This window comes from Bos javanicus, chromosome 26, assembly GCF_032452875.1.
Source record: "Bos javanicus breed banteng chromosome 26, ARS-OSU_banteng_1.0, whole genome shotgun sequence".
NCBI classification, from domain to species: Eukaryota; Metazoa; Chordata; class Mammalia; order Artiodactyla; family Bovidae; genus Bos; species Bos javanicus.
The window spans coordinates 22245009-22271371 of record NC_083893.1 but is presented as its reverse complement, the minus strand read 5'-3'; the positions used below and the strand labels follow the sequence as shown (position 1 = coordinate 22271371).

The 26363-nt window shown below is 48.0% G+C and overlaps 1 protein-coding gene across 2 annotated transcripts in view; it reads left to right on the top strand.

Annotated features, from left to right (window-relative positions):
• The window catches only part of FBXW4 (F-box and WD repeat domain containing 4), an 83433-nt gene extending 57451 nt beyond the window's left edge, over window positions 1-25982 (top strand). For both annotated transcript variants that reach the window (XM_061403181.1, XM_061403183.1), the window contains exons 6-9: window positions 14637-14702; window positions 24265-24405; window positions 24910-25051; window positions 25257-25982. In XM_061403181.1, coding sequence (XP_061259165.1) covers window positions 14637-14702; window positions 24265-24405; window positions 24910-25051; window positions 25257-25376 — 469 coding nt within the window. In that variant the 3' untranslated portion in view covers window positions 25377-25982. The remainder of the gene's footprint in view (window positions 1-14636; window positions 14703-24264; window positions 24406-24909; window positions 25052-25256) is intronic.
• Window positions 25983-26363: the final 381 nt, after the last annotated feature.

The following is a 26363-nucleotide window of genomic DNA, read 5'->3' as shown; positions in this document are numbered from 1 at the left end:
TCTTCACTTTCTGCCATAAGGGTGGTGTCATCTGCATATCTGAGGTTATTGATATTTCTCCCGGCAATCTTGATTCCATCTTGTGCTTCATCCAGCCCAGTGTTTCTCATGATGTACTCTGCGTAGAAGTTAAATAAGCAGGGTGACAATATACAGCCTTGACATACTCCTTTTCCTGTTTGGAACCAGTCTGTTGTTCCATGTCCAGTTCTAACTGTTGCTTCCTGACCTGCATACAGGTTTCTCAAGAGGCAGGTCAGGTGGTCTGGTATTCCCATCTCTTTCAGAATTTTCCACAGTTTATAGTGATCCACACCGTCAAAGGCTTTGGCATAGTCAATAAAGCAGAAATAGATGTTTTTCTGGAACTCTCTTGCTTTTTAGATGATCCAGTGGATGTTGGCAATTTGATCTCTGGTTCCTCTGCCTTTTCGAAAAACAGCTTGAACATCTGGAAGTTCACAGTTCACGTATTGCTGAAGCCTGGCTTGGAGAATTTGGAGCATTACTTTACTAGCTTGTGAGATGAGTGCAATTGTGCGGTAGTTTGAGCATTCTTTGGCATTGCCTTTCTTTGGGATTGGAATGAAAACTGACCTTTTCCAGTCCTGTGGCCACTGCTGGGTTTTCCAAATTTGCTGGCACATTGAGTGCAGCACTTTCACAGCATCATCTTTCAGGATTTGAAATAGCTCCACTGGAATTCCATCACCTCCACTAGCTTTGTTCATAATGATGCTTTCTAAGGCCCACTTGACTTCACATTCTGGGATGTCTGGCTCTAGGTGAGTGATCACACCATCATGATTATCTCATTAGGAAACGTGAAAAAGCAGCAGAGCTTGTTTGGCCTTAGTCTCCCCAGGAATCACCAGACCACGTGGGCCATCTAAGCCCAGAAGATGTTAGCAGCCTGGTGACCCTGTCCTGGAGAAGGCAATGGCAACCCACTCCAGTACTCTTGCCTGGAAAATCGCATGGATGGAGGAGCCTGGTAGGCTGCAGTCCATGGGGTCACTAAGAGTCAGACACGACTTCACTTTCACTTTCACTTTTCGCTTTCATGCATTGGAGAAGGAAATGGCAACCCACTCCAGTGTTCTTGCCTGGAGAATCCCAAGGACGGCGGAGCCTGGTGGGCTGCCGTCCATAGGATCGCACAGCGTCGGACACAACTGAAGTGACGCAGCAGCAGCAGCAGACCCAGTCCTTGGGCCTGACCACTACCATGATGACAAATGGACTGCCTAGAGGAAAGAGGAAAAAGTGGATATGTTTTAAAGCTAGAAATAATTCTGTGCTTAGCTAGCCTTAGCACCATTAGTCATTTGAGTACCTAGTAAGTACGGGGCACTGTGGTGGAGTAAGCCATGGCTTTGACCACTGATAGGCTCCCAGCAGAGTTCAGTAGCTCTCCTGCTTGAAGAAACCTGGTTGTTAACCTCTCTACAGAGAAAGTGCTTGTAAAACAGAAGTTTAGGGGGTATATACTATTATATGAGAGCAGAGAGGAAACTGTGGAATTCTCATAGGCAACTGTTTCAGGCCTTAATCACTCAGAAGCCCTCCAGGTGAATGGTCCCTGTCAAAGGGCGTCAACTAGGTTTAGGAAGGAGCCATGGGACTGTGTGGTTTGTGTGGGGTTCAGAATCACATTGAACTCAGGCACCAGCAAGATGCAGTCCTTTCAGGCAACTTCAAAATGAATATTCTTTATTATCATCCTCCTTTTAATCTCTCATTTCCTATGTTATTTTTTAGATAAGTAATATATAAATATGTTCCATTTGTAAAAAGCTTAAAAATATGTAAATTATAAAATTATATAAAAATATATGAGAATATTAAAAAGGTTCTTTTTCTGTGGCCCTTCCCCTCATTCTTCTCCTTTTTGTAGGAAGTCGGTAGATGTCACTCCAGATCTTTACACAAATACATGGTTTTGCTCAGTTTTAGGCTCACAATATGCATGTATTCTGTAACTTGAATTCTTCTTCTGGGACCCATGTGGCTCAGAGGTCCTTTGATGTCAGAATGCATTCTTTTTACTGCTGCATTGTAATTCAGAAAAATATGGTTGCACCGTCATTTACTTAGCCATCCTGCTATTGATGAACACTTAGGTTATTTCCAGTGGTTTGCTATTACAAATAGTGCCTCAGGAAGCATCTGTGTACTTGCCTATTTGTGCATATAGTAAGATATTTTTCTAAGGAAGATACTTAGGAATAAAGTTGCTGGATTGAGGGGTAAGTACATTTAAAAGTTTTTGGATGCTGCCTATTTGCCCTCCACTTGGACTGTATCAGATTCAGTCGCTCAGTCGTGTCCGACTCTTTACATACCCACAAACAGTATATACATATGTATTTCCTCTTATACTTATCAGTACTGGATAATATCAGATTAAAATTTTTTTTTGTTTCTCTGGAGGGTAAAAAATGATATCCAGTTCTGGTAGTGAGTATAGAATAGTGATTAAAAACTGGACTCTGGAGCCCAGCTGGCTGAGATCAAATCACAAGTCTTCCCACCTGCTAGCTATGTGACTTGGTGAGTTACTTAACCTCCCTATTCCTTAATTTCCTCATCTGTGAAAGGGGGATGATAATGGTAGTACATACCTCATAGTGACTTAATTTTTTTGTTCTTATGGAAAATTTCAAAATATGCAAAAGTAGAATAATTAATCAATTCTTGGCCAATTTTGTTTCATCAATATTGATCACACACTTTGCCCTCCAATATTATTCTGTAGCAAATATCAGGCATATAAGTAAATATTTCAGTGGATAGTCTAAAAGATAGTGGTGGTTTTAAAATGTGATTATAATACCATTATCATATCTAGAAAAATATCACCAAAAATGTAGAATGTGGGTTTGTTGGGCTTTTTTGCCACCCTGTCTGGCATGCTGGATCTTTGTTCCTCTAGCCGGGGAAGGAACTCATGCCCCCTGCAGTGGAAGCCTGGAGTCTTAACCACTGGACCCCCAGGGAAGTCCCTGTAGGAATGTTTTGAGGGTTAAATGAATTAATTATATAGTACCTGGTGTGTGGTAAATGCTCTAGGTATTTGCAGCTATTTTTCATTGTTTTCTGATTTGCAAATATTTGATTATTAGGAGGGTTAACATTACTGCATGTTTCTTATTGCCAGGTATATTTTTTTTGCTATATATTACTTACTGAAAATTTGTGCTCATTCATCTGTTTTTTCCCTCTATGGTTTATAGAATATCTTTGTATTTTGGGGGTATTAATCTTTTGACTACTACATATATTTGGTAATTCCTTTCAGCCTGTTGTTTACAGTGTCTGCTGTTGGGTAGTTTTTTGTAATTTGGAGATTAGTTCTGTCATCTCTGCCCTATGGCTTCAGAGTTTTGTCTTATGAATGCCTTCACTACTTCGAGATTATAAAACTATTTTCCTATATTTTCTTCTAACACGTTTATGGTTTTTGTGTAGTTTTTAAAAATGTTTATGTCCTCAATCCATCTGGAATTGATGTCTGCTGTGAGTTAGGGCTCTAATTTTATTTTTGCCAAATGCATGTCCTATGGTTTCTCTACCATTTATTGATTAGTTCATCCTTCATCCACTGCCTTTAAATGCCACATTTAGGATCTGCTGATTCCCTACAAATATATGGGTATGATTCTGGATTCTTTATTCTGATTCATTGATCTAGTTGTCTATTCTAGCACTGATATTTAGTCAAGTGATTTGTTTCTCATTGTTCTTGTAAAAATATTTCTTAGCTCTTCTTGTTTTCTCTTCCCTATGAATTTTAGAATCAACTGATTAAATAAAAAATCTTGTTTGGATGGGACTGTATTGAATTTATGGGCTAATGATGGGAGAACTGACAGTTGGAGACTTCTCATCCAGGAACATGATGTACCTCTCCACTTACTCAGCAATTCTGTGTCCATTAGTAAAGGATATAGTAGAGTTTTTTTCATATGGGGCTGTCTTAGTTTTTTGTTTCTTTTTGTTTCGCTTTTTTGGGTTAGATTTATTCTTGGCTATTTTACAATTTCTTAATTCTTTTTTGCAAATGGATTTCTAATTTCATTTTGTTTGGTGATTGCTGGTGCATAATAGTTTACATCTGTGGGGATTTGCTGTGTGCCATACATTGCTCTAAGCATCTTATCCCATATAATTTTCTCAGTAAGTCCTAATATTTCTGTTTTATTGTTAAAGCAACTGGGCTTTGTAGCACAGTTAGTTGCTCATTCAAGATCCCATGGTTACCAGGTGGGAGAGCCAGCAGTCCTGAGCCCCCACTCCTTTCTCTCTCTCTCTCTCTCTCTGTCTAATATGTATTTATTTGGCTGTACTGCACCTCAGCTGCGGCTCATGAGATCTTCAGTCTTCATTGTGTGCGAGATCTTTAGTTGCAGCGTGTGAACTCTTAGTTGTGGCATGTGGGATCTAGTTCCCTGACCAGGGACGGAACCCGGCCCCCCGCAGCTGAGTTGTAGAGTCTCAGCCACTGGACCCCCAGGGAGTCCCCACTCTCCCTTCCACTGTCATACACAGTGTGCCATCCACCTCATCCTGCTCTGAAATTGGTTGCAGTACTTTTAGTTGAATCTTTTGGATTTTCTAGGTAGACAGTTTTAGTGTCCACAAATAACGACCATATGTATTTCTTCTTTTTTCATGCCTCTTGTTAGGTACATAGTTTTGTGGATCTATATTCATCATTTCTCAGGAAGTCTGACCCAGTTAGTTTTTCCTTTAGCACTGGAATATAGTGCCATTTCTTCTTGGGGGTGGATGGGAGGCTGTACAGATAGAAAAGAGAGTGTAGAAACGTCTCCAACGTGTCTTGTTAATAAATTCAGTAGATTGAATGTATGTTATTCCATTGTACTGTGAGTCTTTGTTTTTGATGTAGTTAATTTTTTCTGTTAATTCTGCCCTTCCATTGCTCAAGTTTGTAAGTTTCTGTTTCTTGAGTGGAATTGGTGCATTTGGGAAGAGCAGCCTCTATACCTCAAGCCTCCTCTTGTTTAGCCTGGGCCAGGGTCTTATATCCTTGGCCAGGCTGCCCTTTTACCACCGGTTAAAATGGAAAACGAGCATTATGTGTTTCCATAGAGGAATTTCCTCCGTGGGAAAGCAGAAAGCCTGTTCTGTTGCTGTTGTTAGAGTCTTTATTAGGAGGGTGAGCCTGGGGAGCCCCAGCCCCTGGACACTTTGCAGAGCCTGACCTAGGTGGCTTACTTGCACCATCCTATCCGGATGCACATGGGCTGAGAGGGGTCTGAGGGGTGTGTGTGTGAGAGAGAGGAGAGACACACAAGACAGGCAGGCAGATAGACACTGGCTGGGACAGGTGTTCCAGGCCTCTGCCCACAGTGGGAGTCAGGGCCAGTCTTGCTCTCTACTGGCCAGTGCTGAGTTGGGAGAAAGAGGCTAGTGGAGCCCCTCCCTGCTGACCTTTGGCTTTCTGTCCTAACCTTGGGCTACTGATCAGTTCCATAGCTTCAGCCCAAGGTGTGCCAGGGCTGCCACTGCTGACACCTGTTTAAGCAGGCAGCTCATTATCGGGTCCACTTGTCTTTGGCCATGAGTCAGTGGGCAGGAATGTTTGGTTATGTTGTGTTTTCTCTTATAAAATGTAAATAATATACTTTTCCCTTTAAAAAGTAGCACATACTCATTAAAGAAGATTTATAAAATAAAATTTAAAAGAAGAAAGAATTGCTAATTACTCTGTTGCCCATGTGCAGTCACTTGAAGCATTTTAGTGAGTTTCATTCTACTCCTTCCTTTTCTAGTCACAGGCTGTTTTTCTAAAAGTTGAAGTATAACGTTATATTAGTTTCACATATACAATATAATGGTTTGATACTAGAATGCAATGCAAAATGATCTCTATCATAAGTCTAGTTACCATGCATCACCTTACATAGTTACGATTATTTTTTTCTTGATGAGAATTTTTAAGATTTACTCTCTTAGCAACTTTCAGATATGCCACACAGTATTATTAACTGTAGCCATCATGCTGTATATTACATCCTCATACTTTATCTATTTTATAACTGGAAGTTTGTACCTTTTGACTCCCTTGTTCCATTTCTCCTGTCCCCTACCTCCTCCCCTTTGGCAACTACCAGTCTGTTCTTTGTATCTGTGAACTTGGTTTTTCATTTGTTTTGTTTTGATTCATTTTGTTCGTTCTTATATTGCACATATAAGTGAAATCATATAGTATTAGTCTTTCTCTGTCTTACCTGTGTCACTTAGCCTAATGCCTTAAGGCCTGTCTGTATCACAAATGGCAAGTGGGTGTGAGTTGCTCAGTCATGTCTGACTCTTTGGAACCCTATGGACTCTAGCCTCTCAGGCTCCTCTGCCCATGGTATTCTCCAGGCAAGAATACTAGAGTAAGTTGTCATGCCCTCTTCCCAGTCCCAGGGGATCTTCCCAATCCAGGGATCAAACCTGGGTCTCTTGCATTGCAGGCAGATTCTTTACCATCTGAACCACCAGGGAAGCCTCAAATGGTAAGATTCCATACTTTTTTCTGACTGAGTGGTATTCCATTGTATATATGCACACCACATCTTTTTATCCATTCATCCACCAGTGCACACTTAGGTTGTTTCCATATCTTGGCTATTTTAAATAAGGCTCCAGTGAGCATGGGGGTGCATGTATCTTTTCAAATTATTATTATTTTTAAAAAACAAATACTCAGAAGTGGAATTACTTGATCATATGGTAGTTCTTCCTTCAAGCTAGGCTTCAGCAGTACTTGAATTGAGAAATTCCAGATGTACAGGCTGGGTTTAGAAAAGGCAGAGCAACCAGAGATCAAATTGCCAACATTCATTGGATCATAGAGAAAGCAAGGGAATTCCAGAAAAATTTCTACTTCTGTTTCATTGACTACATAAAAGCCTTTCACTGTGTAAATCAAAACAAACTGTGGAAAATTCTTAGAGATGGGAATACCAGACCATCTTGCCTGTCTCCTGAGAAACCTGTATGTGGGTCAAGAAGCAACATTTAGAACCTTACACAGAACAACTGACTGGTTCAAAATTGGGAAAGGAGTACGGCAGGGCTGTATATTGTCACCCTGTTTATTTAAATTATATGCAGAGTGCATCATGTGAAATGCCGGGGTGGATGACTCTTAAGCTAGAATCAAGATTGTCAGGAAAAAGATCAACAACCTCAGATATGCAGAGGATAACACTCTGATGGCAGAAAGTGAAGAGGAACTAAGGAGCCTCTTGATGAGGGTGAAAGAGGACAGTGAAAGCTGGCTTAAAACTCAACATTTAAAAAAATGAAGATCATGGCATCTGGTCCCATCACTTCATGGCAAATAGAAGAGGAGAAAGTAGAAGCAGTGACAGATTTTCTCTTTTTGGGCTCTAAAATCACTGCGGATGGTGACTGAAGCCATTAAATCAGAAGACATTTGTTTCTTGGAAGGAAAGCTATGGCAAACCTAGATAGCATATTAAAAAGCAAAGACATCACTTTGCCAATGAAGGTCCATATTGTCAAAGCTATAGTTTTCCCAGTAGTCATGTACAGATGTGAGGGTTGGACCATAAGAAGGCTAAGTGCCGAAGAATTGATGCTTTCGAACTGTGGTGTTGGAGAAGACTCTTGAGAGTCCCCTGGACTGCAAGAAGATCAAACCAGTCAATCCTAAAGGAAACCAACCCTGAATATTCAGTGAAAGGACTGATGCTGAAGCTGAAGCTCCAATACTTTGGCCACCTGATGCAAATACTTTTCCACAGGTGCCTCATTGGAAAAGACTGATGCTGGGAAAGATTGAAGGCAAAAGGAGAAGAGGGAGGCAGAGGATGAGATGGTTGGGTGGCATCACCAGTTCAATGGACATGAACTTGGGCAAACTCTGGGAAGTAGTGAGGGACAGGGAGGCCTGGCACGCTACAGTCCGTGGGGTTGCAGACATGACTTAACAACCGAACAACAAATGGTAGTTCTATTTTTCACTTTTTTGAGGAAACTTCACATTGTTTTCCATGGTGGCTGCACCAATTTACATCCCCACCAACAGTGCATGAGGGTTCCCTTTTCTTCACACCGTCTCCAGCAGTGGCTATCTCTTGTCTTTTTGATGACAGCCATTCTAACAGATGTGAAGTGATATCTCATTGTGGTTTGGATTTGGATTTTTCCTGATGATTAACAATGTTTAGAATCTTTTGATGTGCCTGCTAGCTATCTCTATGCCTTCTTTGGAAAAATGTTCGGGTCCTCTGCCCATTTTCTAATCAGATTGTTTGGCTTTCTGCAGGGGAGTTGTGTGAGTTCTTTATATATTTTGGTTATTAGCCCCTTATTGGATATATGCTTTGCAAATACATTCTGCCATTCATTAGGTTGCCTTTTCATCTTGTTGATGATTTCCTTTCTTTTGCAAAAGTCTCTTAGCTTGATGAGCTCCCACTTGTTTATTTTTGCTTTTGTTGCTTTTGTTTTGGAGTCTCATACAAAAAATCATTGCCAGGAGTGGTGTCACTACTAGGTTTTCTTTTTAGGAGTTTTATGGTTTCAGGTCTTACATTCAAATCTTTAATCCATTTTGAGTTAATTTTTGTGTACAGTATAAGATAGTTGTTTCATTCTTTGGCAAGTGGCTATCCAATTTTCTCAACACTGTTTATTGAAGAGACTGACCATTCTCCCATTGTGTATGCTTGCCTCTTTTTGTAGTTAAAAATAATTAATTATTCTTTAGTTTGATCAACAAAGTTGTATTTAACTTCCCCACTCAGCTATTTTAAAATAGTTAATGCTGCTTGTACCCTACTTTTTTTTTCTTATAAAACATCTTGTCTATATTCTTTGGGAATATCATTTTAAATGTCTGTTTAATATTACATTAAGTAGATAGACCAGCATTTATTCGACATATTTTTGGTCTTGACCCCTTGAAGACAAGGCACATCCTTCTTTCCCTGTTAATCCATTTTGGTTCAATCACCCATGAAGTTGGGCTAACCTTCTTTTGAATTTTTGTTTTCTGTCTGAAGCATCTCTTTGAGGTAATGGTATGCCAGATGCTATGTGAAATGGACCTTCTTTTTATTTGCCTTAAACTTTACTCATTCAAGTTTCAGAGAGGCATCTTGGTCTTGTTATCCTTTAGTTTGGTGAACGAAGTTGTGTTTACCTTCTCCTCTGTCGTTAAGCTTTAGTTCTGGGCACTCCCTCCCCAGCCTTGATAGGCAGGCACTGCTATAGATGGTAGGCCCCACATTGTGCTTCTGACCCCATCAGTGATGGGACACTCAGCCTTCTGGTCTGTAGAGAGCATTCAGGTGTATGTACCCCCACTGCAAGGTGGATGTTTGCTGATGAGAACAAGATTTCTTTGTCTCTCTTTTTTGTTCCCTCCCAAATAACATCTATTTCCCTTCCCCTGGGGTGCCCTGTTGACTGGATCTTGGGAACTGGCGGCCTCATCCTTCACCTGCCCAGGACTGTGTCTCTCCTCTTCCTGAGTTCTGTTGACCTCCTGTTCCCACTCCGCTGGTCCCTCCCTCACAGTGCTGTCACTGCACTTCTGCCTCTGGCCTAGCCTCACCCGATGAGTTTGTGTGACCTTCGCACTGCATTCATGCTTTGGGACTTAGCCGCTATAATGATGTCCATGGCGCAGGTTAGCAGATGGCGGCAGCAGCAATGAGACCTGACATGTTCTAATGACTCTCTTCTTCCCACCCTTGCTGGCCGAGCTGATGGAGGGGCAGGGGTTCCCTTGAGGCGTTTTAGGAGGGGGCCAAGGGAAATCGGGGGGCACCCAGGTGCCGATGAAGCCTGTGACCTTTGCTGCTATAATATCAGTGTTTCACAAGCAGGGCGGTTCGGGAGCCCACTTGCAGCCCATCAAAAATTGATTTAATTGCAATTTTTCCTCCAATTAGGAGCACTGGAGCCTGACTAATTGGAGTAATAGAGAGTAATAAGGCTCAGATAAAAAGCCTTCCTCGGCGGCCTTTGTATCTCGTGTCAGTGCCTGTCAGAGGTCAGAGAGCTTGCATATTCTATTAGGCAGCCCGGCCTTCATTTGTACAAATTAGTTTACCCAACAGTAATTAAAATGCCAATGCGGGTTGAAGAGAACTGAATACACTTGATGGGCATGTTGGTGAATGATGTGACAGCTCTGGTGGCCTCCCTTGCCAAAGTGTGTCAGCCCAGCTCAGAGGCGGCTGGGGCCTGGGCCAGCTGGGCAGCTCCAGGCCAGCCACGGGGCACAGCTGCCGAGCACACCCTTCTGCTGCCCCTCCTCAGAGCCCCTCCGTCGCTCCTTTCTTCTCCCAGGTGGAGTCATTTGTTCACTTGTCCATTCGTTCATTCAATAAGCATTTGAGTTGTCAGTATGTGGCAGGCATTATACTAGGTGCTGGGGAAAGAACTTATGGGGCACAGGGTGTAAAATCACTTGGGCTCTGGAATTAAGACTGCTGCTGCGGGTTCAAATTCTAGTCCCACTGGTTGCTCCATGTGTGAGCAAGATCAAGGTTGTTACTTCTCTGTGTCTCAGTGTCCTCGTCTGTCAGACATGAGGGAGTAGACAGAGTAGTGCTTTGGAGACTTTGTTTGCAGACTCTAGCACACAGAAAGTGCTCAGTCACTTCCTAGGGTAGTGAAGAGGGTCCAAACAAAGCAGAGGCAGCATGTATATACCTTCTTTTCACCCTGCCCACACCTGACTGATTTTCCTTCATACTTTCCTCTCCTCTGTTATGTATCTTTGTTATTTTCTATTCCTCAACTTGACTACCAGAACTCCCAACTCTCTTGGTCTCTCTGATGTGAGGGCTCTTATGTCTTCTTCTTGGGCCTATGGATGATCTCTGTGAGGCCAGGTTTTCCTAAGTTGGGACCAGGGGGCCAGTAAGGTAGCTTGGGCATCTGGGCAGGGTGAGACTTTGTAGAGCGGATGAGAAATTGTAGAAGGCCAGCTTCTGATAAGGACTTTCTGGTCCAAAAAGAGAAGAGTTTGTGGAGTCAGAATGACTTTTAGACCCTCAGGGTGAGAGAGTGTATGCATTTGTGTAAGAGCATGTGTGTGTATGTGTGTGCTGACATTTTTAGGTATTGCTGGTTATTGTTACTGCTCAGTTGCTAAGTCGTGTCTGCCTCTTTGTGACCCAATGGACTGTAGCATGCCAGGCTTCCCTGTCCATCACTATCTCCTGGAGTTTTCTCAGATTCATGTCCATTGAGTTGGTGATGCTGTCTAACCATGTCATCCTCTGCTGGCCTCTTCTCCTTTTGCTTTCAATCTTTCCCAGCATTAGGGTCTTTTCCATTGAGTCGGCTCTTCACATCAGGTGGCCAAAGTATTGGAGCTTCAGAATCAGTCCTTCCAGTGAATATTCAGGATTGATTTCCTTTAAGATTGACTGGTTTGATCTCCTTGCAGTCCAAGGGACTCTCAAGAGTTTTCTCCAGCACCACAATTGAAAGCCATCAATCTTTGGCACTCAGCCTTCTTTATGCTCCAACTCTTAAATCCATACATGACTACTGGAAAAACCACAGCTTTGACTATATGAACCTTCGTTGGCAAAGTGATGTCTTTGCTTTTTAATATGCTGTCTAGGTTTATCATAGCTTTCCTTCCAAGGAGCAAGCGTCTTCTAATTTCATGGCTACAATCACTGTCTGCAGTGATTTTGGAGTCTGAGAAAATAAAATCTGTCAACTGTTTCCACTTTTTCTCCATCTATTTACCATGAATTGATGGGACCAGATGTCATGAACTTAGTCTTTTGAATGTTGAGTTTTAAGCCAGCTTTTTCACTGTGCTCTTTTACCCTCATCAAGAGGCTCTTTAGTTCTTCACTTTCTGCCATTACAGTGGTATCATCTGCATATCCGAGGTTGTTGGTATTTTTGCAGGCAATCTTGATTCCAGCTTGTGAGTCATCCAGCCCGGCATTTTGCATTATGTACTCTGCATATAATTTAATAAACAGAGTGACAATATATAGCTTTGTCAATGCTCCTTTCTTCTCATCTGTTATCTGGTTGTGCTTCACTGTACAACTTCACTGTACCGACACTGTGTCATGTGTTATTCAGGTCTGAGCTTGCAGATTTGGGAATTAATCCTCTAAGAAGCAGAAGGACCCCCTTCACAGCTCCTATGACTAGCTTCCTCTGCTGTGTTGGCTGTGAACTCTGGAAGGCCCTTTCAGTTGAAGTCTGTAGATTTGTTTTGGGCATCTCTTTGGTACCAGACACTGTGCTGGGCACTGGAATACACAAGAGCCACCAGACAGTCCATGATCTCAAAAAGAAGATGAGAAGACAACCCCTCAAATGCCATTTGTCTCGTGCAGGCAAGATCAGGGTGTGGCAGGACTTAAAAGGAAGGCCTGTCAGGCTACTGAGCAGCCAGCAGATCCTGCTTCTGCCTGTTGAGTAGGGCTGACCGTCCCTGTCCCTCAGGGGGCTAACAGTCCCTGTGGTTTGGATGTGAATCTTGGTGAACGTTCCAAGCAGGACCTGGCTCCAAATCTGCTTAACTGCTGCTTACATGGTTGTTTTTGTTTTGTTTTGACTGAGTGTTAAATTTGATTAAACTCTTCAGATCAGATCAGATCAGTCGCCTTAGGCCCTCATAAATGCCAGAGGGACTCTCTACTCTCCCTCCTGTATCTGCTTCCTGCTTTACATGGTTAAACAAGGGAAAAGGGCAGCTTTTGGAAAGAAATGTTCACAGTTGTTATATCCAGGCAATTAAGAAAGATCCTTATGGGCATGAAGGTGAGAGGCATTCTCCTGGAGGCAAAGGGTAAGGGTCAGGGGTGGGTGGGCAGGAACAGAGGACAGGAATCCAGGGGCAGGGGTTCCCATCGCTGCTGGGAAGTCAGAGCTGTGGAGGCGCCTCCCCTCTTTCTCCATTGACTGACCTTGATGCTAATTTAGGCCTGTGGCCAGTCAGAGGTCTGCCACAGGCCTCCTTAAGAGTCTGTGTGTCTGTGCTGGTGCCCCTCACCTGGCTCCCTACTTCTCAAAAGTCTGGAGAGCCCTATTGCCTGCATGAATGATTTCTAAGGGCTATTATGTTTCCAACCCAAGGTAATTAGCTTTACCAGTTATTACTGGATTGCCCTCAAGAGAAAAATGTTGGTGGGAGAGGGAAGTGAGGATAACACCTCCTGGCTTTGTAGTTTGGGGCTTCAGTGTCCAGTGGCTGCATACCAGGCTGGGTGTCACCTGGAGCATGACAGAGTGACTGTTTTAGAATACCATTCTAGTTTAGTGGCTACTGGCATGCCTATAGGTTGATAGGAGGCTGGGAAGACTGAGCATGTCCCTAGAGAAGTCTTGATTTGAGGCATGGATGCTCCAGGGTGGTTTATGTGGCCTTTTTGTCTGCCTTGGGTTGAAACATAAACCCCTGCCCTGCAATTTTGATTGTAAATCAGTGGCTTGCCCAGTGCCTGCCCTAACATCTCCTCTATCAGCAACTAGCAGGCCAACCCCCCACCAAGCCAAAGCCATCGGCTTCTCAGAGCCCCAACTGCGGAAATCCATCTCCCCACTGACATGCTTAGGATCAGAGAGCCACAGGTGCTGGGCAGGGCCAGGGCCGATAGGCTGCTGCCCCACAGTGCTAACGTGTCATTAATATGTCCAGGCCCTCCCCCCAAGCCCAGACATGTAGGGACTTGGCCCTTCCCTGCCCCAGGGCTCCTGAGTGACATAACTGCTTTCAGCTCTCTTGTTCCAGTTTAGATTTTCAAGCCCAGTGTTCCTGCAGGCTCCCCCTCCCAACACCTTCCAAATCCTCTGACAAAGGAGTGGTCTGGCACATGGGTTCAAGTTCTAGTCCTAGGACTGTGGCCAGCCTGGCTCATTGAATGGATTCTTCTCACTGGGTTTGGGCCTCCACTTAAAATGAAACTGCAGATTATATATGTTGAACTTTTTAGGGGTTTAAGAGAGGCTCTTAAATATGGGCAATATGGTCAGAGTGTTCCTTCTCTCTCGCCTCTTGGCAGTGTCTGTCATTGTCCTCTAAACTCTGACTTTCATCCCACTCCCACAGCAGTACTGACTGCCTAGGCCCTCACACTCCCTGCTCTCCCACCCTCACCTTTTCATGCCATCACCTGCCTTTCATCATTGGCCTCTTCTCACTTTGGTGCCTTTATGCCTGCCCTGTGCTTGTATCATGTAGCCATATTCCCCAGCTCTTACAACCTTCAGTAAAGCCACCCAGCCTCCCTCACCGCTGACCAGGGTAGCAGCTTCCAGCGCCCAACAACCTGTTATGGGGAGAAGTTGGTGTTCATACAACTGAAGACCAACAGGCTTGCTCTCCCTTGGCCTCAGTTGCAAATCTAGAGATCCATTCTTATGCTGCCATTGAACCCGTGGGTCCTCTGGCCAAGCAGCTCTGGGAGGTTACAGCCGTCACTCTAATTCCATATGGTTTCCCACAACTTCTCTGATGGCTCTCCTGGCTGCTTCTCTCAGCTTGGCTTAACCTCATGGTACCCTGGAGAATGAGCACAGCACTTCCAATTGTGTAGCCATTTCCGCCACAAGTTCTGACAAGCCAGACCTGACTCTGCTCTCCTTTTGTTTGGCAGCTCCTTTGTGACAGGGACGGCTTGTTGTGGGCACTTCTCACCCTTAAGAATCTGGGACCTCAACAGGTAAGAGATTCCTGAGCCCACCATGGCTTCCAGGGTGGGTGGGGCTGGAACAGCTGGGAGGCCAAGGAAAGAGCTGCCCAAGCCAGCCCATTTCCGTTGCCTGAGTGGTCCAGGAGGAGGTTGAAAGTAATTAAAAAAAACTGAGAACGTGTGCCCACACAAAAGCCTATATACAAATGTTCAATAGCTTGATCCTCAACAGTCAAAAAACAGAACAGCCCAAATGTTCTTCAGTGGGTGAATGCTGACTGATGGGGAAAGAAAGTTTGGTATATGCATGCCAGAGAACACTACTGAGCAAGAAGGACAAGAACAGTACTGACACATGCAGCGACTTCTGCGACTCTCAAGGGAATTACGCAGCATAAAGGGAAAAACCTCCAAAGTCCGCACAACCCGACTGGCTCCACTGTGTCACCTTCTCACATAAGATCAATTGTTAGCTTATGGAAACTGTTGAAGTAATTTATAATAGGTGCCTAATTTCATGTAGAACTTATGATAACAGTTAGGATTTATGATACTTCTCTAAGGAGTGCCTTACTGTGTGGCTATAAAAAATTTTATCTATCCTTAGAGATGATTTTTCTAAAAGAAATTTTGGAAGTGCCCACAGATCCTTAAGAAGAACAATAAAGAACAGTTAAAATACACCTAGGTTTTATTTACAATTCTCTGCCTTGGCAGGCTTGACACATTCCCATCTGATTACCTGCTATTCTGTGTTTTTTTTTTTTTTAACTTTTCATTTGAAATAATTATAGATTAATAGGAAGTTACAAAAGTAGGAAGGCAAGGTACCTGTGTAACATCTTATATAATATCAAACCTAGCAAGTTGGTAGGTACAGTTGGTACAGTCTACAGACCTTTAACTGATTCTACTTATTTTGTGTATATAAATTTCTTTGCAGTTTTATCCCATGTGTAGAATCATGTGACTACTGCCCCAATAAAGATACAGAACTGTGCTGTTCATTAGCACAAAGACCCCTCCTATACACCTTCATAGCTGCACCCATCCTCTGCCCCTCCCTCTTGCTCCTAATCCCTGGCAAACCACTTAGGTGTTCTTCATCTCTGTAATTTCGTTATTTTGAAGGTATTATATAAATGAAATAATGTATGTAGTATATACGTAATATGTAATCTTTGGAGGTTTTTCCCTTTATGCTGCGTAATTCCCTTGAGTCACAGAAGTCGCTGCGTGTGTCAGTACTGCTCTCGTCCTTCTTGCTCAGTAGTGTTCTCTGGCATGCATATACCAAACTTTCTTTCCCCATCAGTCAGCATTCACCCATTGAAGAACATTTGGGCTGTTCTGTTTCTTGACTGTTGCGGATCAAACTATTGTGTATAGGCTTTTGTGTGGGCACATGTTCTCAGTTTTTTTAATTACTGCCTGGGAATACAATTGCTGGGTCATTTGGTAAGTATGTGCTTAGTTTTTTTACCTGCCAGCCTGTTTTCAGTATCTTACCACTTTATGTTCTGACTCCAGTATCTGAGAGATCTAGTTTCTGCACGTTTCCAACAGCATCTGGTAGTGTCACTAGTTTTTATTTGAATTATTTTAATGGATGTGTTACTTGTGGTTTTGATTCAAATTTCCCTAGTAGCTAATGATGTTGAACATCTTTTCATGTGCTAATTTGCCCTCTATAGATTCTCTTTGGTAAAATGTCTGCTCATGTTTGCCTATCTCTGACTAGATAGTTTGCTTTTTCACTGACGAGGTCACAGAGATAGGCATTTCTGCTGAAAGTCAGTTTTATTTAGTCACGTTGTTGGGTATGCTTGGCATCAGTACTGACCCAGGCCTGGGATGGTAGACGAGCTGGGGCAGTGAGGGTGTGCACCACCGCACTGTGGTCCAGCTGTATCCTGAAGGCTGAGTAACCTTTGAATGGTCTCTTCTGCCTGTGGTTGCCGTGGTGGGGGTATGTTGGGGCACAGATTAGTGGTCAGAATGGAGTTCTAAGGCACCAGCTCCTTCAACAGCATTCTCGTATGAAACCCCTAGACCTCACTAACACTAAACACTGGCCTTTATAGAACCCAGAAAGGACCCAAGTGAGAATGGGTACAAGACAGCTATGGCCTCAGTTCTCACTGGAGCCAGACAGCAAACAGCCACTGCACCCTCTGGCCAGCCTGAGGCTAAGCTGCCCTGGGCACTGCTTGGCTTCACCTGCCTTCTCTCTGGCTCCCAGACTCCTCTCCTCACCACTGAGGAGCCAGGCCTCACTTAAACACCTCTTCCGTCCTCAGGGAAGCTTGAGGACCAGTGGTGCAGGGACTGAAGGGGAATATGCCCTGATGGAGGCATCCACTTTTGGTGGGAGGAAATGGATGGACAGGACAACTGTCTGTAGCTTCTTTCCCAAAGAAGCCCAAGCAGATAATAAAGCCATGTAGAAAATAGGATTAAGGTAATGAACAGGCAGGACAGAGTTTGATCTTTCAATAACAGCAAAGCCTGACTGACAGGCCAATCTGGAAGGTGGAGCAGCATCGAAGGCAGGACTCGGTGGCGGGGTGGTGCTCAGTGCTGGGTGGATTCTTTGCTTTTAACCTGTCACCACTGAAACCTGAGGAGGGCCGGGATTTTCTTTTATGTGTGTGCTCAGCCTGGGGGGAGGAGCACTGGAGGGCAGTTTTGCTCAGAGCATGGCCCCTCCAGAGGCTGCCCTTAGGGTGGTGGTGGGGGCTGGGACACACCTCAGAGGCATAGGCACCTGCTGGGCACCAGCGTGCCCTCATCCATCTGTGCCTCAGGAATGGGTCCTCAGGCAGCCTAGGCTGCTTTTCAGTGTCTGAGGACCTCTTTCAATGTCATCATGGCTCCCTCAAGCCCTCTGTGCCTCAGGATTCCTAGAGCCTCTGTTCTCCCTCTGAGGGCACGAGGAAGCGAGGTGCTAGCTGGAGCACACCGGTCTGAGAGCGGCTGTGGGCACCACGACATTGCCTGGATGGCAGGGAGCTTGGCTGTCCCCAACTCTTCTTCCTCTCCTGCCTCTCTCTCAGAGCTGTGGACCATGGGCTGGGCCCAGCGGCAGGGAACTTCTAACCTGTGTAAACCAGATGGGAAGAAAGATAAGAGTCCTTCCCCCAGTTTGGATGTGCTGGCGTGTTCCTGTTTCCAAGGGTTGATGGTGTTCAGGCCATCCCTGGCCCCCAGGAGCTCTATCTTGACCCTGCCACTCACCCGCCACTGAGGTATCCCTAGTTAGGCCCTGTGGAACTGTGCCAAAGTCATCCTGTTCCTGACCTTGAGTCTGGAGAAATGAAGGCCCATGTAGTGTTCTCTGTCTGCATTTGCTAAGGGCCCTTGGCTCTGCCCCAGGAATGGTGGTGTCTGTGTGGGGCACACCTCCTGCTGCTGGAAGACCCTGGGGTGGGTGGGGGTTCTGATTGGCCTGACATCACACACAGAGCTTCCCCTGGCTCTGTCCTTACCAAGGTGCATTTGAGCTGGATCTAGCCTTGGTGCCCTGAGATGAGGCAGTGGGGACGTGGGCACCAGGATGGAGAGGCCTGAGGTCTCACTCGGCTCTGGAGATTTCCCAGGGGGCCAGCTGTAGCTCCAAGCCAGCCAGGAACTGCTGGGTAAGGAAGAAAGGAGGGGTGGGTTTTGGTGCCTTGGCTCCTCCTAGGGTATTGAGGGTTTGAGTCCTTGGCTAGGTAGTGCACTGCTCAGTATGTGTGTGACTCACACCCCTGCATAATCCCACCTCATCTCCCCTTCCCCTTCTGGCCAGCATCATTCCTGGTGCCCCATGACTCCTCCATTTCCATCCTAAAGCCCCTAAGTCTCCTCTTTCTCAACAGAGGCAGGGGCAGAGAAGCTTCTCACATATTCTGACAGACACCATCTATTTTTCCCTTGGGCTTCTGCTCTACTACCTGACCCCTGTGCCTGAAATACCCCCTCTCTGCCTACTGAAACACTGCTCATTCTTTAGCATGAATAGACCTCTACCACGAGGCACTCCCTGATCCTCACCCCTGTGGCTGGAGATGGTGACCCTTAGAGCATTCATGGGGTCACCCTGTGGGCCACCACGTGGCCTGGAACTTATCTTGGAACCCTGGACCGAACATGGGAGATACACGTCACAGCATCCTACAGCATTGGAATGACAAAGGGTGCCCGGCTACACCCCTTTCTGTCTGCAGAAAAAACTGGGGTCCTGACTTCAGGCTGGGCCACTCTGAGGGCACTGTTAGTGCCCATCCCGCCCAGGTGTGGATTTGTCTCTGCCCCTGACCCTCCACCTGGGGCGGGGGGCCTGGTCCTCAGTCAGGGTGATTATGGGAATTGCCCCTCTTTAAGTATGTGCCTTCTCCTTTGAAAGTATTACTGACAGCTTTTTTCATTTTCTTTTTTCTTTACCTCTTTAAGGAACCCTGTAATTTCTTTCTCTTTCTTTCTTTTTCCCCCCACCCCTTTCCTTTTTCTTTCTTGTCCCCTCTGTCCCCCTGAACTCTTTGAAATTGGCTCTCTGCCTGCTGACACCAAACTGATACTTTGCGTTTCACTTCTCCTTATCCCTTTATGGCAACAGATGTTGAAATTTTGTATCCTTTTATCTGCCCGGCTGCCCCTTCCTGTAATTACGGTCCTCTTGTTAGCAGTACAAAGTGGGCTGCCTGGCTGCCTGGCCTTTGAGCCATTGTGTCTGAACACGTGTGCGCAGGCGGGTGCTGGAGTTGTGCACGCGCACACACGTGCATGTGAGGGGCCTGTGCTTGGAAAGGGCCCTTCCCGCTCACTGGACAGGGCTGGGGCCGGCGAAGCCTTAGTGGGCTTCTCCTGGTCTCCACGGTTCTATCTGGGACCTCGGTTACAGAACTGAGGTTGCCTCCTAAAGTCTCTCACCCTCCTCACCAGAGGGCTGGACAAGGACGGCCACTCCTGCCCCTCACCCTCCAGCAGTGAGCACCTGGAGGCCCGCGGTGGTCAGCTTATTCCCTTCGCGTACCCACACCTCCCAAAGCAGGTGGCCCAGGCCTGCACCTCTGCAGTTGTTGGTCCTTCACCGGTGCCATCTCCCATCTTCTGTCCCTGCCGGTCACTCACTGCAGAAATGTCCTTTTGTAAGTCCCCTTAGTAAACTCCCTTTTATCTCTCTCCTGGTACCAGCCAAGCCACCCCCTGTATTGTCAGTCGGGTAGATGAGACTTGTTTCCCTCCATGGAGGAAGGGACCATGTCCCTCCCTGCCCAAGTCTCAGCTCACATCTCCCTGCAGTCTCCATTAGGCACAATGACTTGTGTACAGAAGGCGCTTAGTAAATGACTATTGATCAAAGAAAGGAAGAGGAGAGGGTGGAAAGAAAGGAGGGCACACTGTCCTATTTTCTCAGTGACCATGTTAGGCCCAGCTTGTATTACACCTTCAGGGGAAGTGAAGATAAGGTAGACTGTCACTCTTCCATCCTTTGGTTTCAGAAGCCATTGTTTTATTTTTGTGGTTGCACATACTGGGTGAGGTATCCTCACACCCAAACAGATGCAGGAATTAACACCCACAGAACCTCCAAGGACCTGTGTTCTGTCTAGTCAAAGCTATGGTTTTTCCAGTAGTCATATATGGATGTGAGAGTTGGACTATAAAGAAAGCTGAGTGCCAAGAACTGATGCTTTTGAACTGTGGTGTTGGAGAAAACTCTTGAGAGTCCCTTGGACTGCAAGGAGATCAAACCAGTCCATCCTAAAGGAAATCAGTCCTGGGTGTTCATTGGAAGGACTGTTGCTGAAGCTGAAACTCCAATACTTTGGCCACCTGATGCGAAAAACTGACTCATTGGAAAAGACCCTGATGCTGGGAAAGATTGAAGGCAGAAGCGGACGACAGAGGATAAGATGGTTGGGTGGCATCACCGACTCAATGGACATGAGTTTGAGTGAAGTTCGGGAGTTGGTGATGGACAGGGAGGCCTGGCGTGCTGCAGTCCATGGGGTCGTAAAGAGTCGGACACGACTGAGGGACTGAACTGAACTGAACTTCCAGGGAGCAGCATCAGGAACCCAGTGTGTTAAGAGTGGCTGGAAATGGCGTGGGGGCCACGGGCATTCTTACATGTGGGTGAGGCAGTAGAGCCTGGGTGTCTTATCTCAGGGTGGTCAGCACAGGAGGACTTTGTATGGGTCACCAGGGAGGTGTGTGGAGGCGGGGTGAGGGAGAACATGGGGTGAGGCGGGGCACCTGGCTCCCTGGCCTGTAGGGCCCCGCCTGGGGTGGGGGGCTTCCAGGGACTGCCTCCCTGCGTCCAACTCTGGCCTGGCGCTCAGGGCCTCACCCAGACAGGGCATCCGGTCTTCAAGGCTAGTAACTACTTCCAGTCAGCTGTCTGACAAAGATGGTGATGGGGGTGGTGGTGCTATTAGTGCCTTATTTAAATTTTTTCCTCCCTGTCAGGAAGTTCCTATGGTCCCTCTTCCCTCCAGCTTCAGTGGAGCTGCCTGGGCAGCAGGGTAGGTAGGGCCCTCACCTGAACCCCGCCACCTCAAAGTCTGGGATCCAGCCATACTCTGCTGTTTTTCCTACCCAGGTACTCTGGGGCTCCTCTGGGAAGCTGCAGACAGCCCAGCCTGGGGAACAGGTCTCCTTCAGGCAGCCCTCCCCAGCCTGTGTCTCATTCATCAGGCTCACAGGGGCGGCCCCATCTGTCTTTATCTTTCCCTGGATCGAGAGAGAATTGCTGGAGTCAGGCTAGGGGGAGGCTGGGGTAGAGACCCCCCCAGCCCTCAGTGGCTCCTGGCAGCCCTGGCTTTGTGCACAGGAGCGGGAAGGGAAGGACTTTTTGTCTGGTGTCTATAGTGCAGACCTGGCCCTTGCTCCTGTCTTGGCCTGAGGCTCTAAGCGGCAGCCCCTTTCCCACACAAGTTGTGCGACAGCCAAGGCTCTGCACCCCTCCCTCACGCCCCCCACAGTGAGAGGCCGAGAGGCATTCTTAACATTCTTTCCAGAGAAAAGGGGTGAAACGTCTGAATTTGGGGGTCACCACGTTATACAAATTGCAATCTAATCGTTTTTACAAGAACACACTTGCAGTAAGAAAAGGAGCCCGGGAGGAGGGGCCCAGGAGACAGACAGCTTGTTTTGTCCCCCTTCCCCCCAAAGTTTGGGGCTATTGTGGTGCTCATCTTGCTCCCTCCACCAGAGCGGTTGAGCTAGAGTTTTCTAGTTAAATTGGTCCTGTGGTGGGGGCCACGAAGGGCCCATGGTGCCATTTCTGTTTGTTTTCCCAAATCAAAGCCCCAGCAGGGCTTCTATGGCACCGCTGGGCTGCTATTTGAAGAGACAGGGCCATTTCCCAGAGCCTGGTGTGTCAGTTTATGCTCTGAACTTAACCTCACGGGTACTGCACAACAGAGCCTGGAGCGTCCCAGGCCCAGAGGCAAAAGAAACTGTATCTTTTTATTGGCCCATTTAAAGTGTGTGTGGCCATTTCAGGGAGTCAGAACTAGTGTTGCAGAAACTCCTCAGGCCCTGACCAGGCCAGGCCGGCAAGACAGGGGCTTTTGGGCCTTGTCCTGGTCTCTGGGGGCTGGTGCTCGCTCAGCCTTTGGGTCTCCCCAGAGGGTAGGGTTGGAGAAGGAAATGGCAACCCACTCCAGTGTTCTTGCCTGGAGAATCCCAGGGACGGAGGAGCCTGGTGGGCTGCCGTCTATGGGGTCACACAGAGTTGGACACGACTGAAGCGACTTAGCAGCAGCAGAGGGTAGGGTTATGTGTTTCTTATTGCACAGGCTGGCAACTCGGTGTGGGTGTGGTCATTCTGCTGCCGACCTTCTGTCCACGGGTGCCTGGCTCTCCTTCATTCCGAACCCTGGGACCAGGGGTGGGCAGGTGGAGCCACGCTGGGCTTCATGCCCCCAGTCTCCACTGCCTTTCATCTTCTATTTCAAACAGACAAACATGAAATTACTTCTATAGATTAAAGGGGAGAGCTCCTCAGTCAGTCTTGGAGGCCTCACTAATGGAGGGGGCAGGGCCCCCAAATCTGGGGGGGCAGAACTGTGGAGCAAAGCAGCCTGGACCCAGTGGACGACAGAGACAGAAAGCCCAGGACCCCAGCCCCTCTGACTTGCCCAAGAGTGGTGCCTCATGGCTGGCGGGCCTGCTTCGGCACTGAGGTCCGTGATCTCTAGGAGATGCTGATGTGGGGAGAAGGCTTTCTGTCTGAGCCCTCAGCACACAGAGAGGAAGAGCACTTCCCTGGGAAGGAGGCTGGGGGCAGAAGTGCCAACTTAGGGCCTATCCCCACCCTGCCCTGACTGGACAGCAATAGTGCTGCTTGCTGGGGGTCCCCTCACCACTCAGCCGTCACAGGGAAAGGCAGAGTTGGGCAGAAAAGAACCTGCGGCCGCCTCCTTTCCTCCTCCAGGGAAGGTGGCGGCTCCACTGAGGAGAACGGAGGTTGAGGGTCGGGGTCTGTGAGGCGGAAGGACCAGAGCTAAGGCCCACGTTCACACACGTGGCTTCTGGCTGCTTTGGTGAAACCTGGTTGGCCAAGGCTGGGCTGGTGAGACCACAAAGTCTTCCCCAACCCATGCCGGGCCTCTTACCTGGGTGTCCCTGTGTAGTGTCCACGGCCCAGTTTTTCCTGTCACACCATGCAGGAGAGCCCAGCATGTCCCGAGTGAAGGTGAGGGGTCGGGCCTGGAGCATGCCCCCTTCTTCTTCATTGCCCCCATTCTGAAGAAACTCACCGCTTCTACCCATCCCATAGCCACAGGGATTAGCGGGTATACTTGATGTTGAGGGGTAGTTGCTAGGGCCAGGAGGCCCCCCTAGGTGGTTGCTAGGGGTCTGGCATCAGGGCGAGGGGTCTGCCCACTGCCGCGGTCACGGAGGGAATTACACAGTCACAAAGAAATTGTTCTTCTCAGTAATCTGCTCTTGGCCACCGGGAGGGGCGGCGGGGCAGGCTGGAGCCCAGCAGGCTGGGGGCTGTGATCACAGAGGCGTGCTAGCCCCAGGCCGGGGGCCAGCCGGGCCAGGAACACCAGGGACCGGCCTGCTAAGCTGCTTTCTCAGCGATTTCTCTCCCCAGACACAAAGGTGTTTACTTGTTTTAACATCTCCTGGGACTCCCCTTCTCCCTTTGTGTGGTCTTTATCCCCAATGAGGTTTGAGCCCCAGATTACAGGCAGGAATTAAGGCATTGGACTCAGGCAGCTCAGAACTGCATGACCTGCAGGATCAAGGCATATAAAGTAACCAAATGTGTGTGTGTGAGGGGGCCGACCCCTTCGGCAAGGCCCATTCATTGTCCCAAGGAGGAGTGGCTGGGTGGCGGGTAGCCAGCGTGCAGGTGTGATGGAGAGGCTGCTGATGGCTGACTGAGGCCTCGGCTGGGGGAGGGGCAGGGGCTGGAAACAGGGGAGAGGGCTGGAAGTCCAGGGCATCTCCTCCTTTGGCCCCTTTCCTCCGAGGGTCTTAATTCTGGCTCAGGAAGGAGCCCAGGGACTGATGCCACTTGAAGGTTAAAAGCATATGTGTGGGCCAAGGCAGGACAACCTCTCATCCCCTGCCCCGCCTCTCTTCCCAGTGGGCAGCTGATGACGCACCTGGGCAGTGACTTTCCCCCAGGGGCTGGGGTGCTGGACGTCATGTACGAGTCCCCTTCCACGCTCCTGTCCTGTGGCTACGACACCTATGTTCGCTACTGGGACCTCCGAGCCAGTGCCCGGTGAGTGTGTGGGGCAGGACAACAGGCGGTGGGAACCCCGCCCCTGTCCTGGTGCCCCAAGGATAGGGACAGAGACCCCATAGCAGGGACTGGGAGAACAGCTGGCAAGGCCAGAGTAAGCTTAGACTCCCTACCTCGGCAGCCCTGGTCCCGTGGCCCAGGAGACTGTAGGCACCAGGCCCCAATAAGAGCCTTGGGAGCCATCAGGGTGCTGTCCTTCAGCATTCTGTCCCAGCTTTCTTGAGGCCTTCCTTGCCTCTGAAATCTGGTGACACACAGCAGCCACGTGATGCACAAATGAGGCATGAGCCTGCCTGGGGTCAGGGACTTGGTGAGAAAGAGATCTTTACTGAGGAGGCTTTCCCCCATTAAGTTGGTTTTAAAGGAATGTGGTGGTTTGGCATCTTTCTCCGAACCAGAATGGCTTCCTAAGGCCTCTGGGGAAGCTGGGGTGGAGGCGGAGGGCACCCCCAGACATCCCCTGCATCACCTCCTCCTGGACAGGAAGTGTGTCATGGAGTGGGAGGAGCCCCACGACAGCACCCTGTACTGCCTGCAGACGGATGGGAACCACCTGCTGGCCACTGGTTCCTCCTACTACGGTGTCGTGCGACTGTGGGACCGCCGCCAAAGGGCCTGCCTCCATGTAAGTGTCCTGCGCACCGCAGGCAGGCCTCATGGATGCCAGGGCTCGTTACCAGGGTCTGCACTGGGAGTGGGTGTGCCTGGGGAGGGCGGGAGGAAGCCTAGAGTAGCCCCTGTCCCTTGGCACCAGGCCGGGGAATCTTGCATTTGGGCTCCCCCCCGCTCCCAGTGGGGATGTTTTTGCCACTCTCGTCCCTCCCCTGCAGGCCTTCCCACTGACGTCGACACCCCTCAGCAGTCCTGTGTACTGCCTGCGCTTCACCACCAGACACCTCTATGCTGCACTGTCCTACAACCTCCGTGTCCTGGACTTTCAAAACCCATGACAAGGCCAACCCAGCCTGTGGGCCAGGGAAGCCAGCTACTCAGGGACCTCTCCTGCCTGGAGGGTTCAGTGATACCTCCTCCCCAGCCTCCCTGTGTTCCTAGACCTGTGACCACAGTGCTCAGGCACCTAAGATAAAGGCTGCTGACTCCTGGGCACTGGGGTTACCCAGGGGTGCAGTCTCTCCCAGGAACCAGTTGGAGAGATGGGACCTACTGCTTCTCAGCTGAGTTAACTCAGCTGGGCCTTGCTTCCCTGTCAGCCAGAGCAAGAATCTGGCCTGGAGACAGAGAGGCCCACCCCTTCTTAGAGCCAGGCCAGCTCAGCACAAGTGTGAGGTGAGGTGCTCCAGGCTTCCCAGGTGGCCCCTTCCCTAGAAGGACGGGGGTGGCTGCCAGTACCCTGTGGTACCAACCTCAACATCAGTCAGACCCCACCTTTGACCAAGGTCTCGGCTGGAGTACTACGGCCTGGTTTTGCTTTGAAACCAAGAAAGGACAAAGGCAATCCCCAAATTCTGAATTCTGAGCCAGCCCAACCTCAGGCTAGCTGTTGAGACATGTTACAACCTTCATTTTTGTAAAAATAAAGCTCGACTCTTCACCAATCTGGTTCCTCACTGGTTAGCAAGACCACAGGGAGAAGGAACAATAGACTCAAACTTGGGGCTGGGCATGCCAGGGAAGGGTGAGACCAGCCTCACGGCTCAGTGTCCAAAAGAGCAAAGGTTTCTTCTTCCAGGAAGGCCTTTCATCACCCCTCCACCCCTGGCCCTGGTGGTGGGGTGGGCGTCTTATGGTAGGGGGCCTGGAAAGGCTCCCGGCGGCTGTTGGCCTGCAGTGGCTTCCTTCACCCCACTCCAGTGCTCTGCAAGCCTTATGCTGACTTTACACCCACAGTGTCATAATATCCTGGGCTGCAAACAGGTTGGGGCCCTGCCCTGCTGGCGTCAGGCTTCCCTGATCCTCCTCTCCATCTAAGACCCATA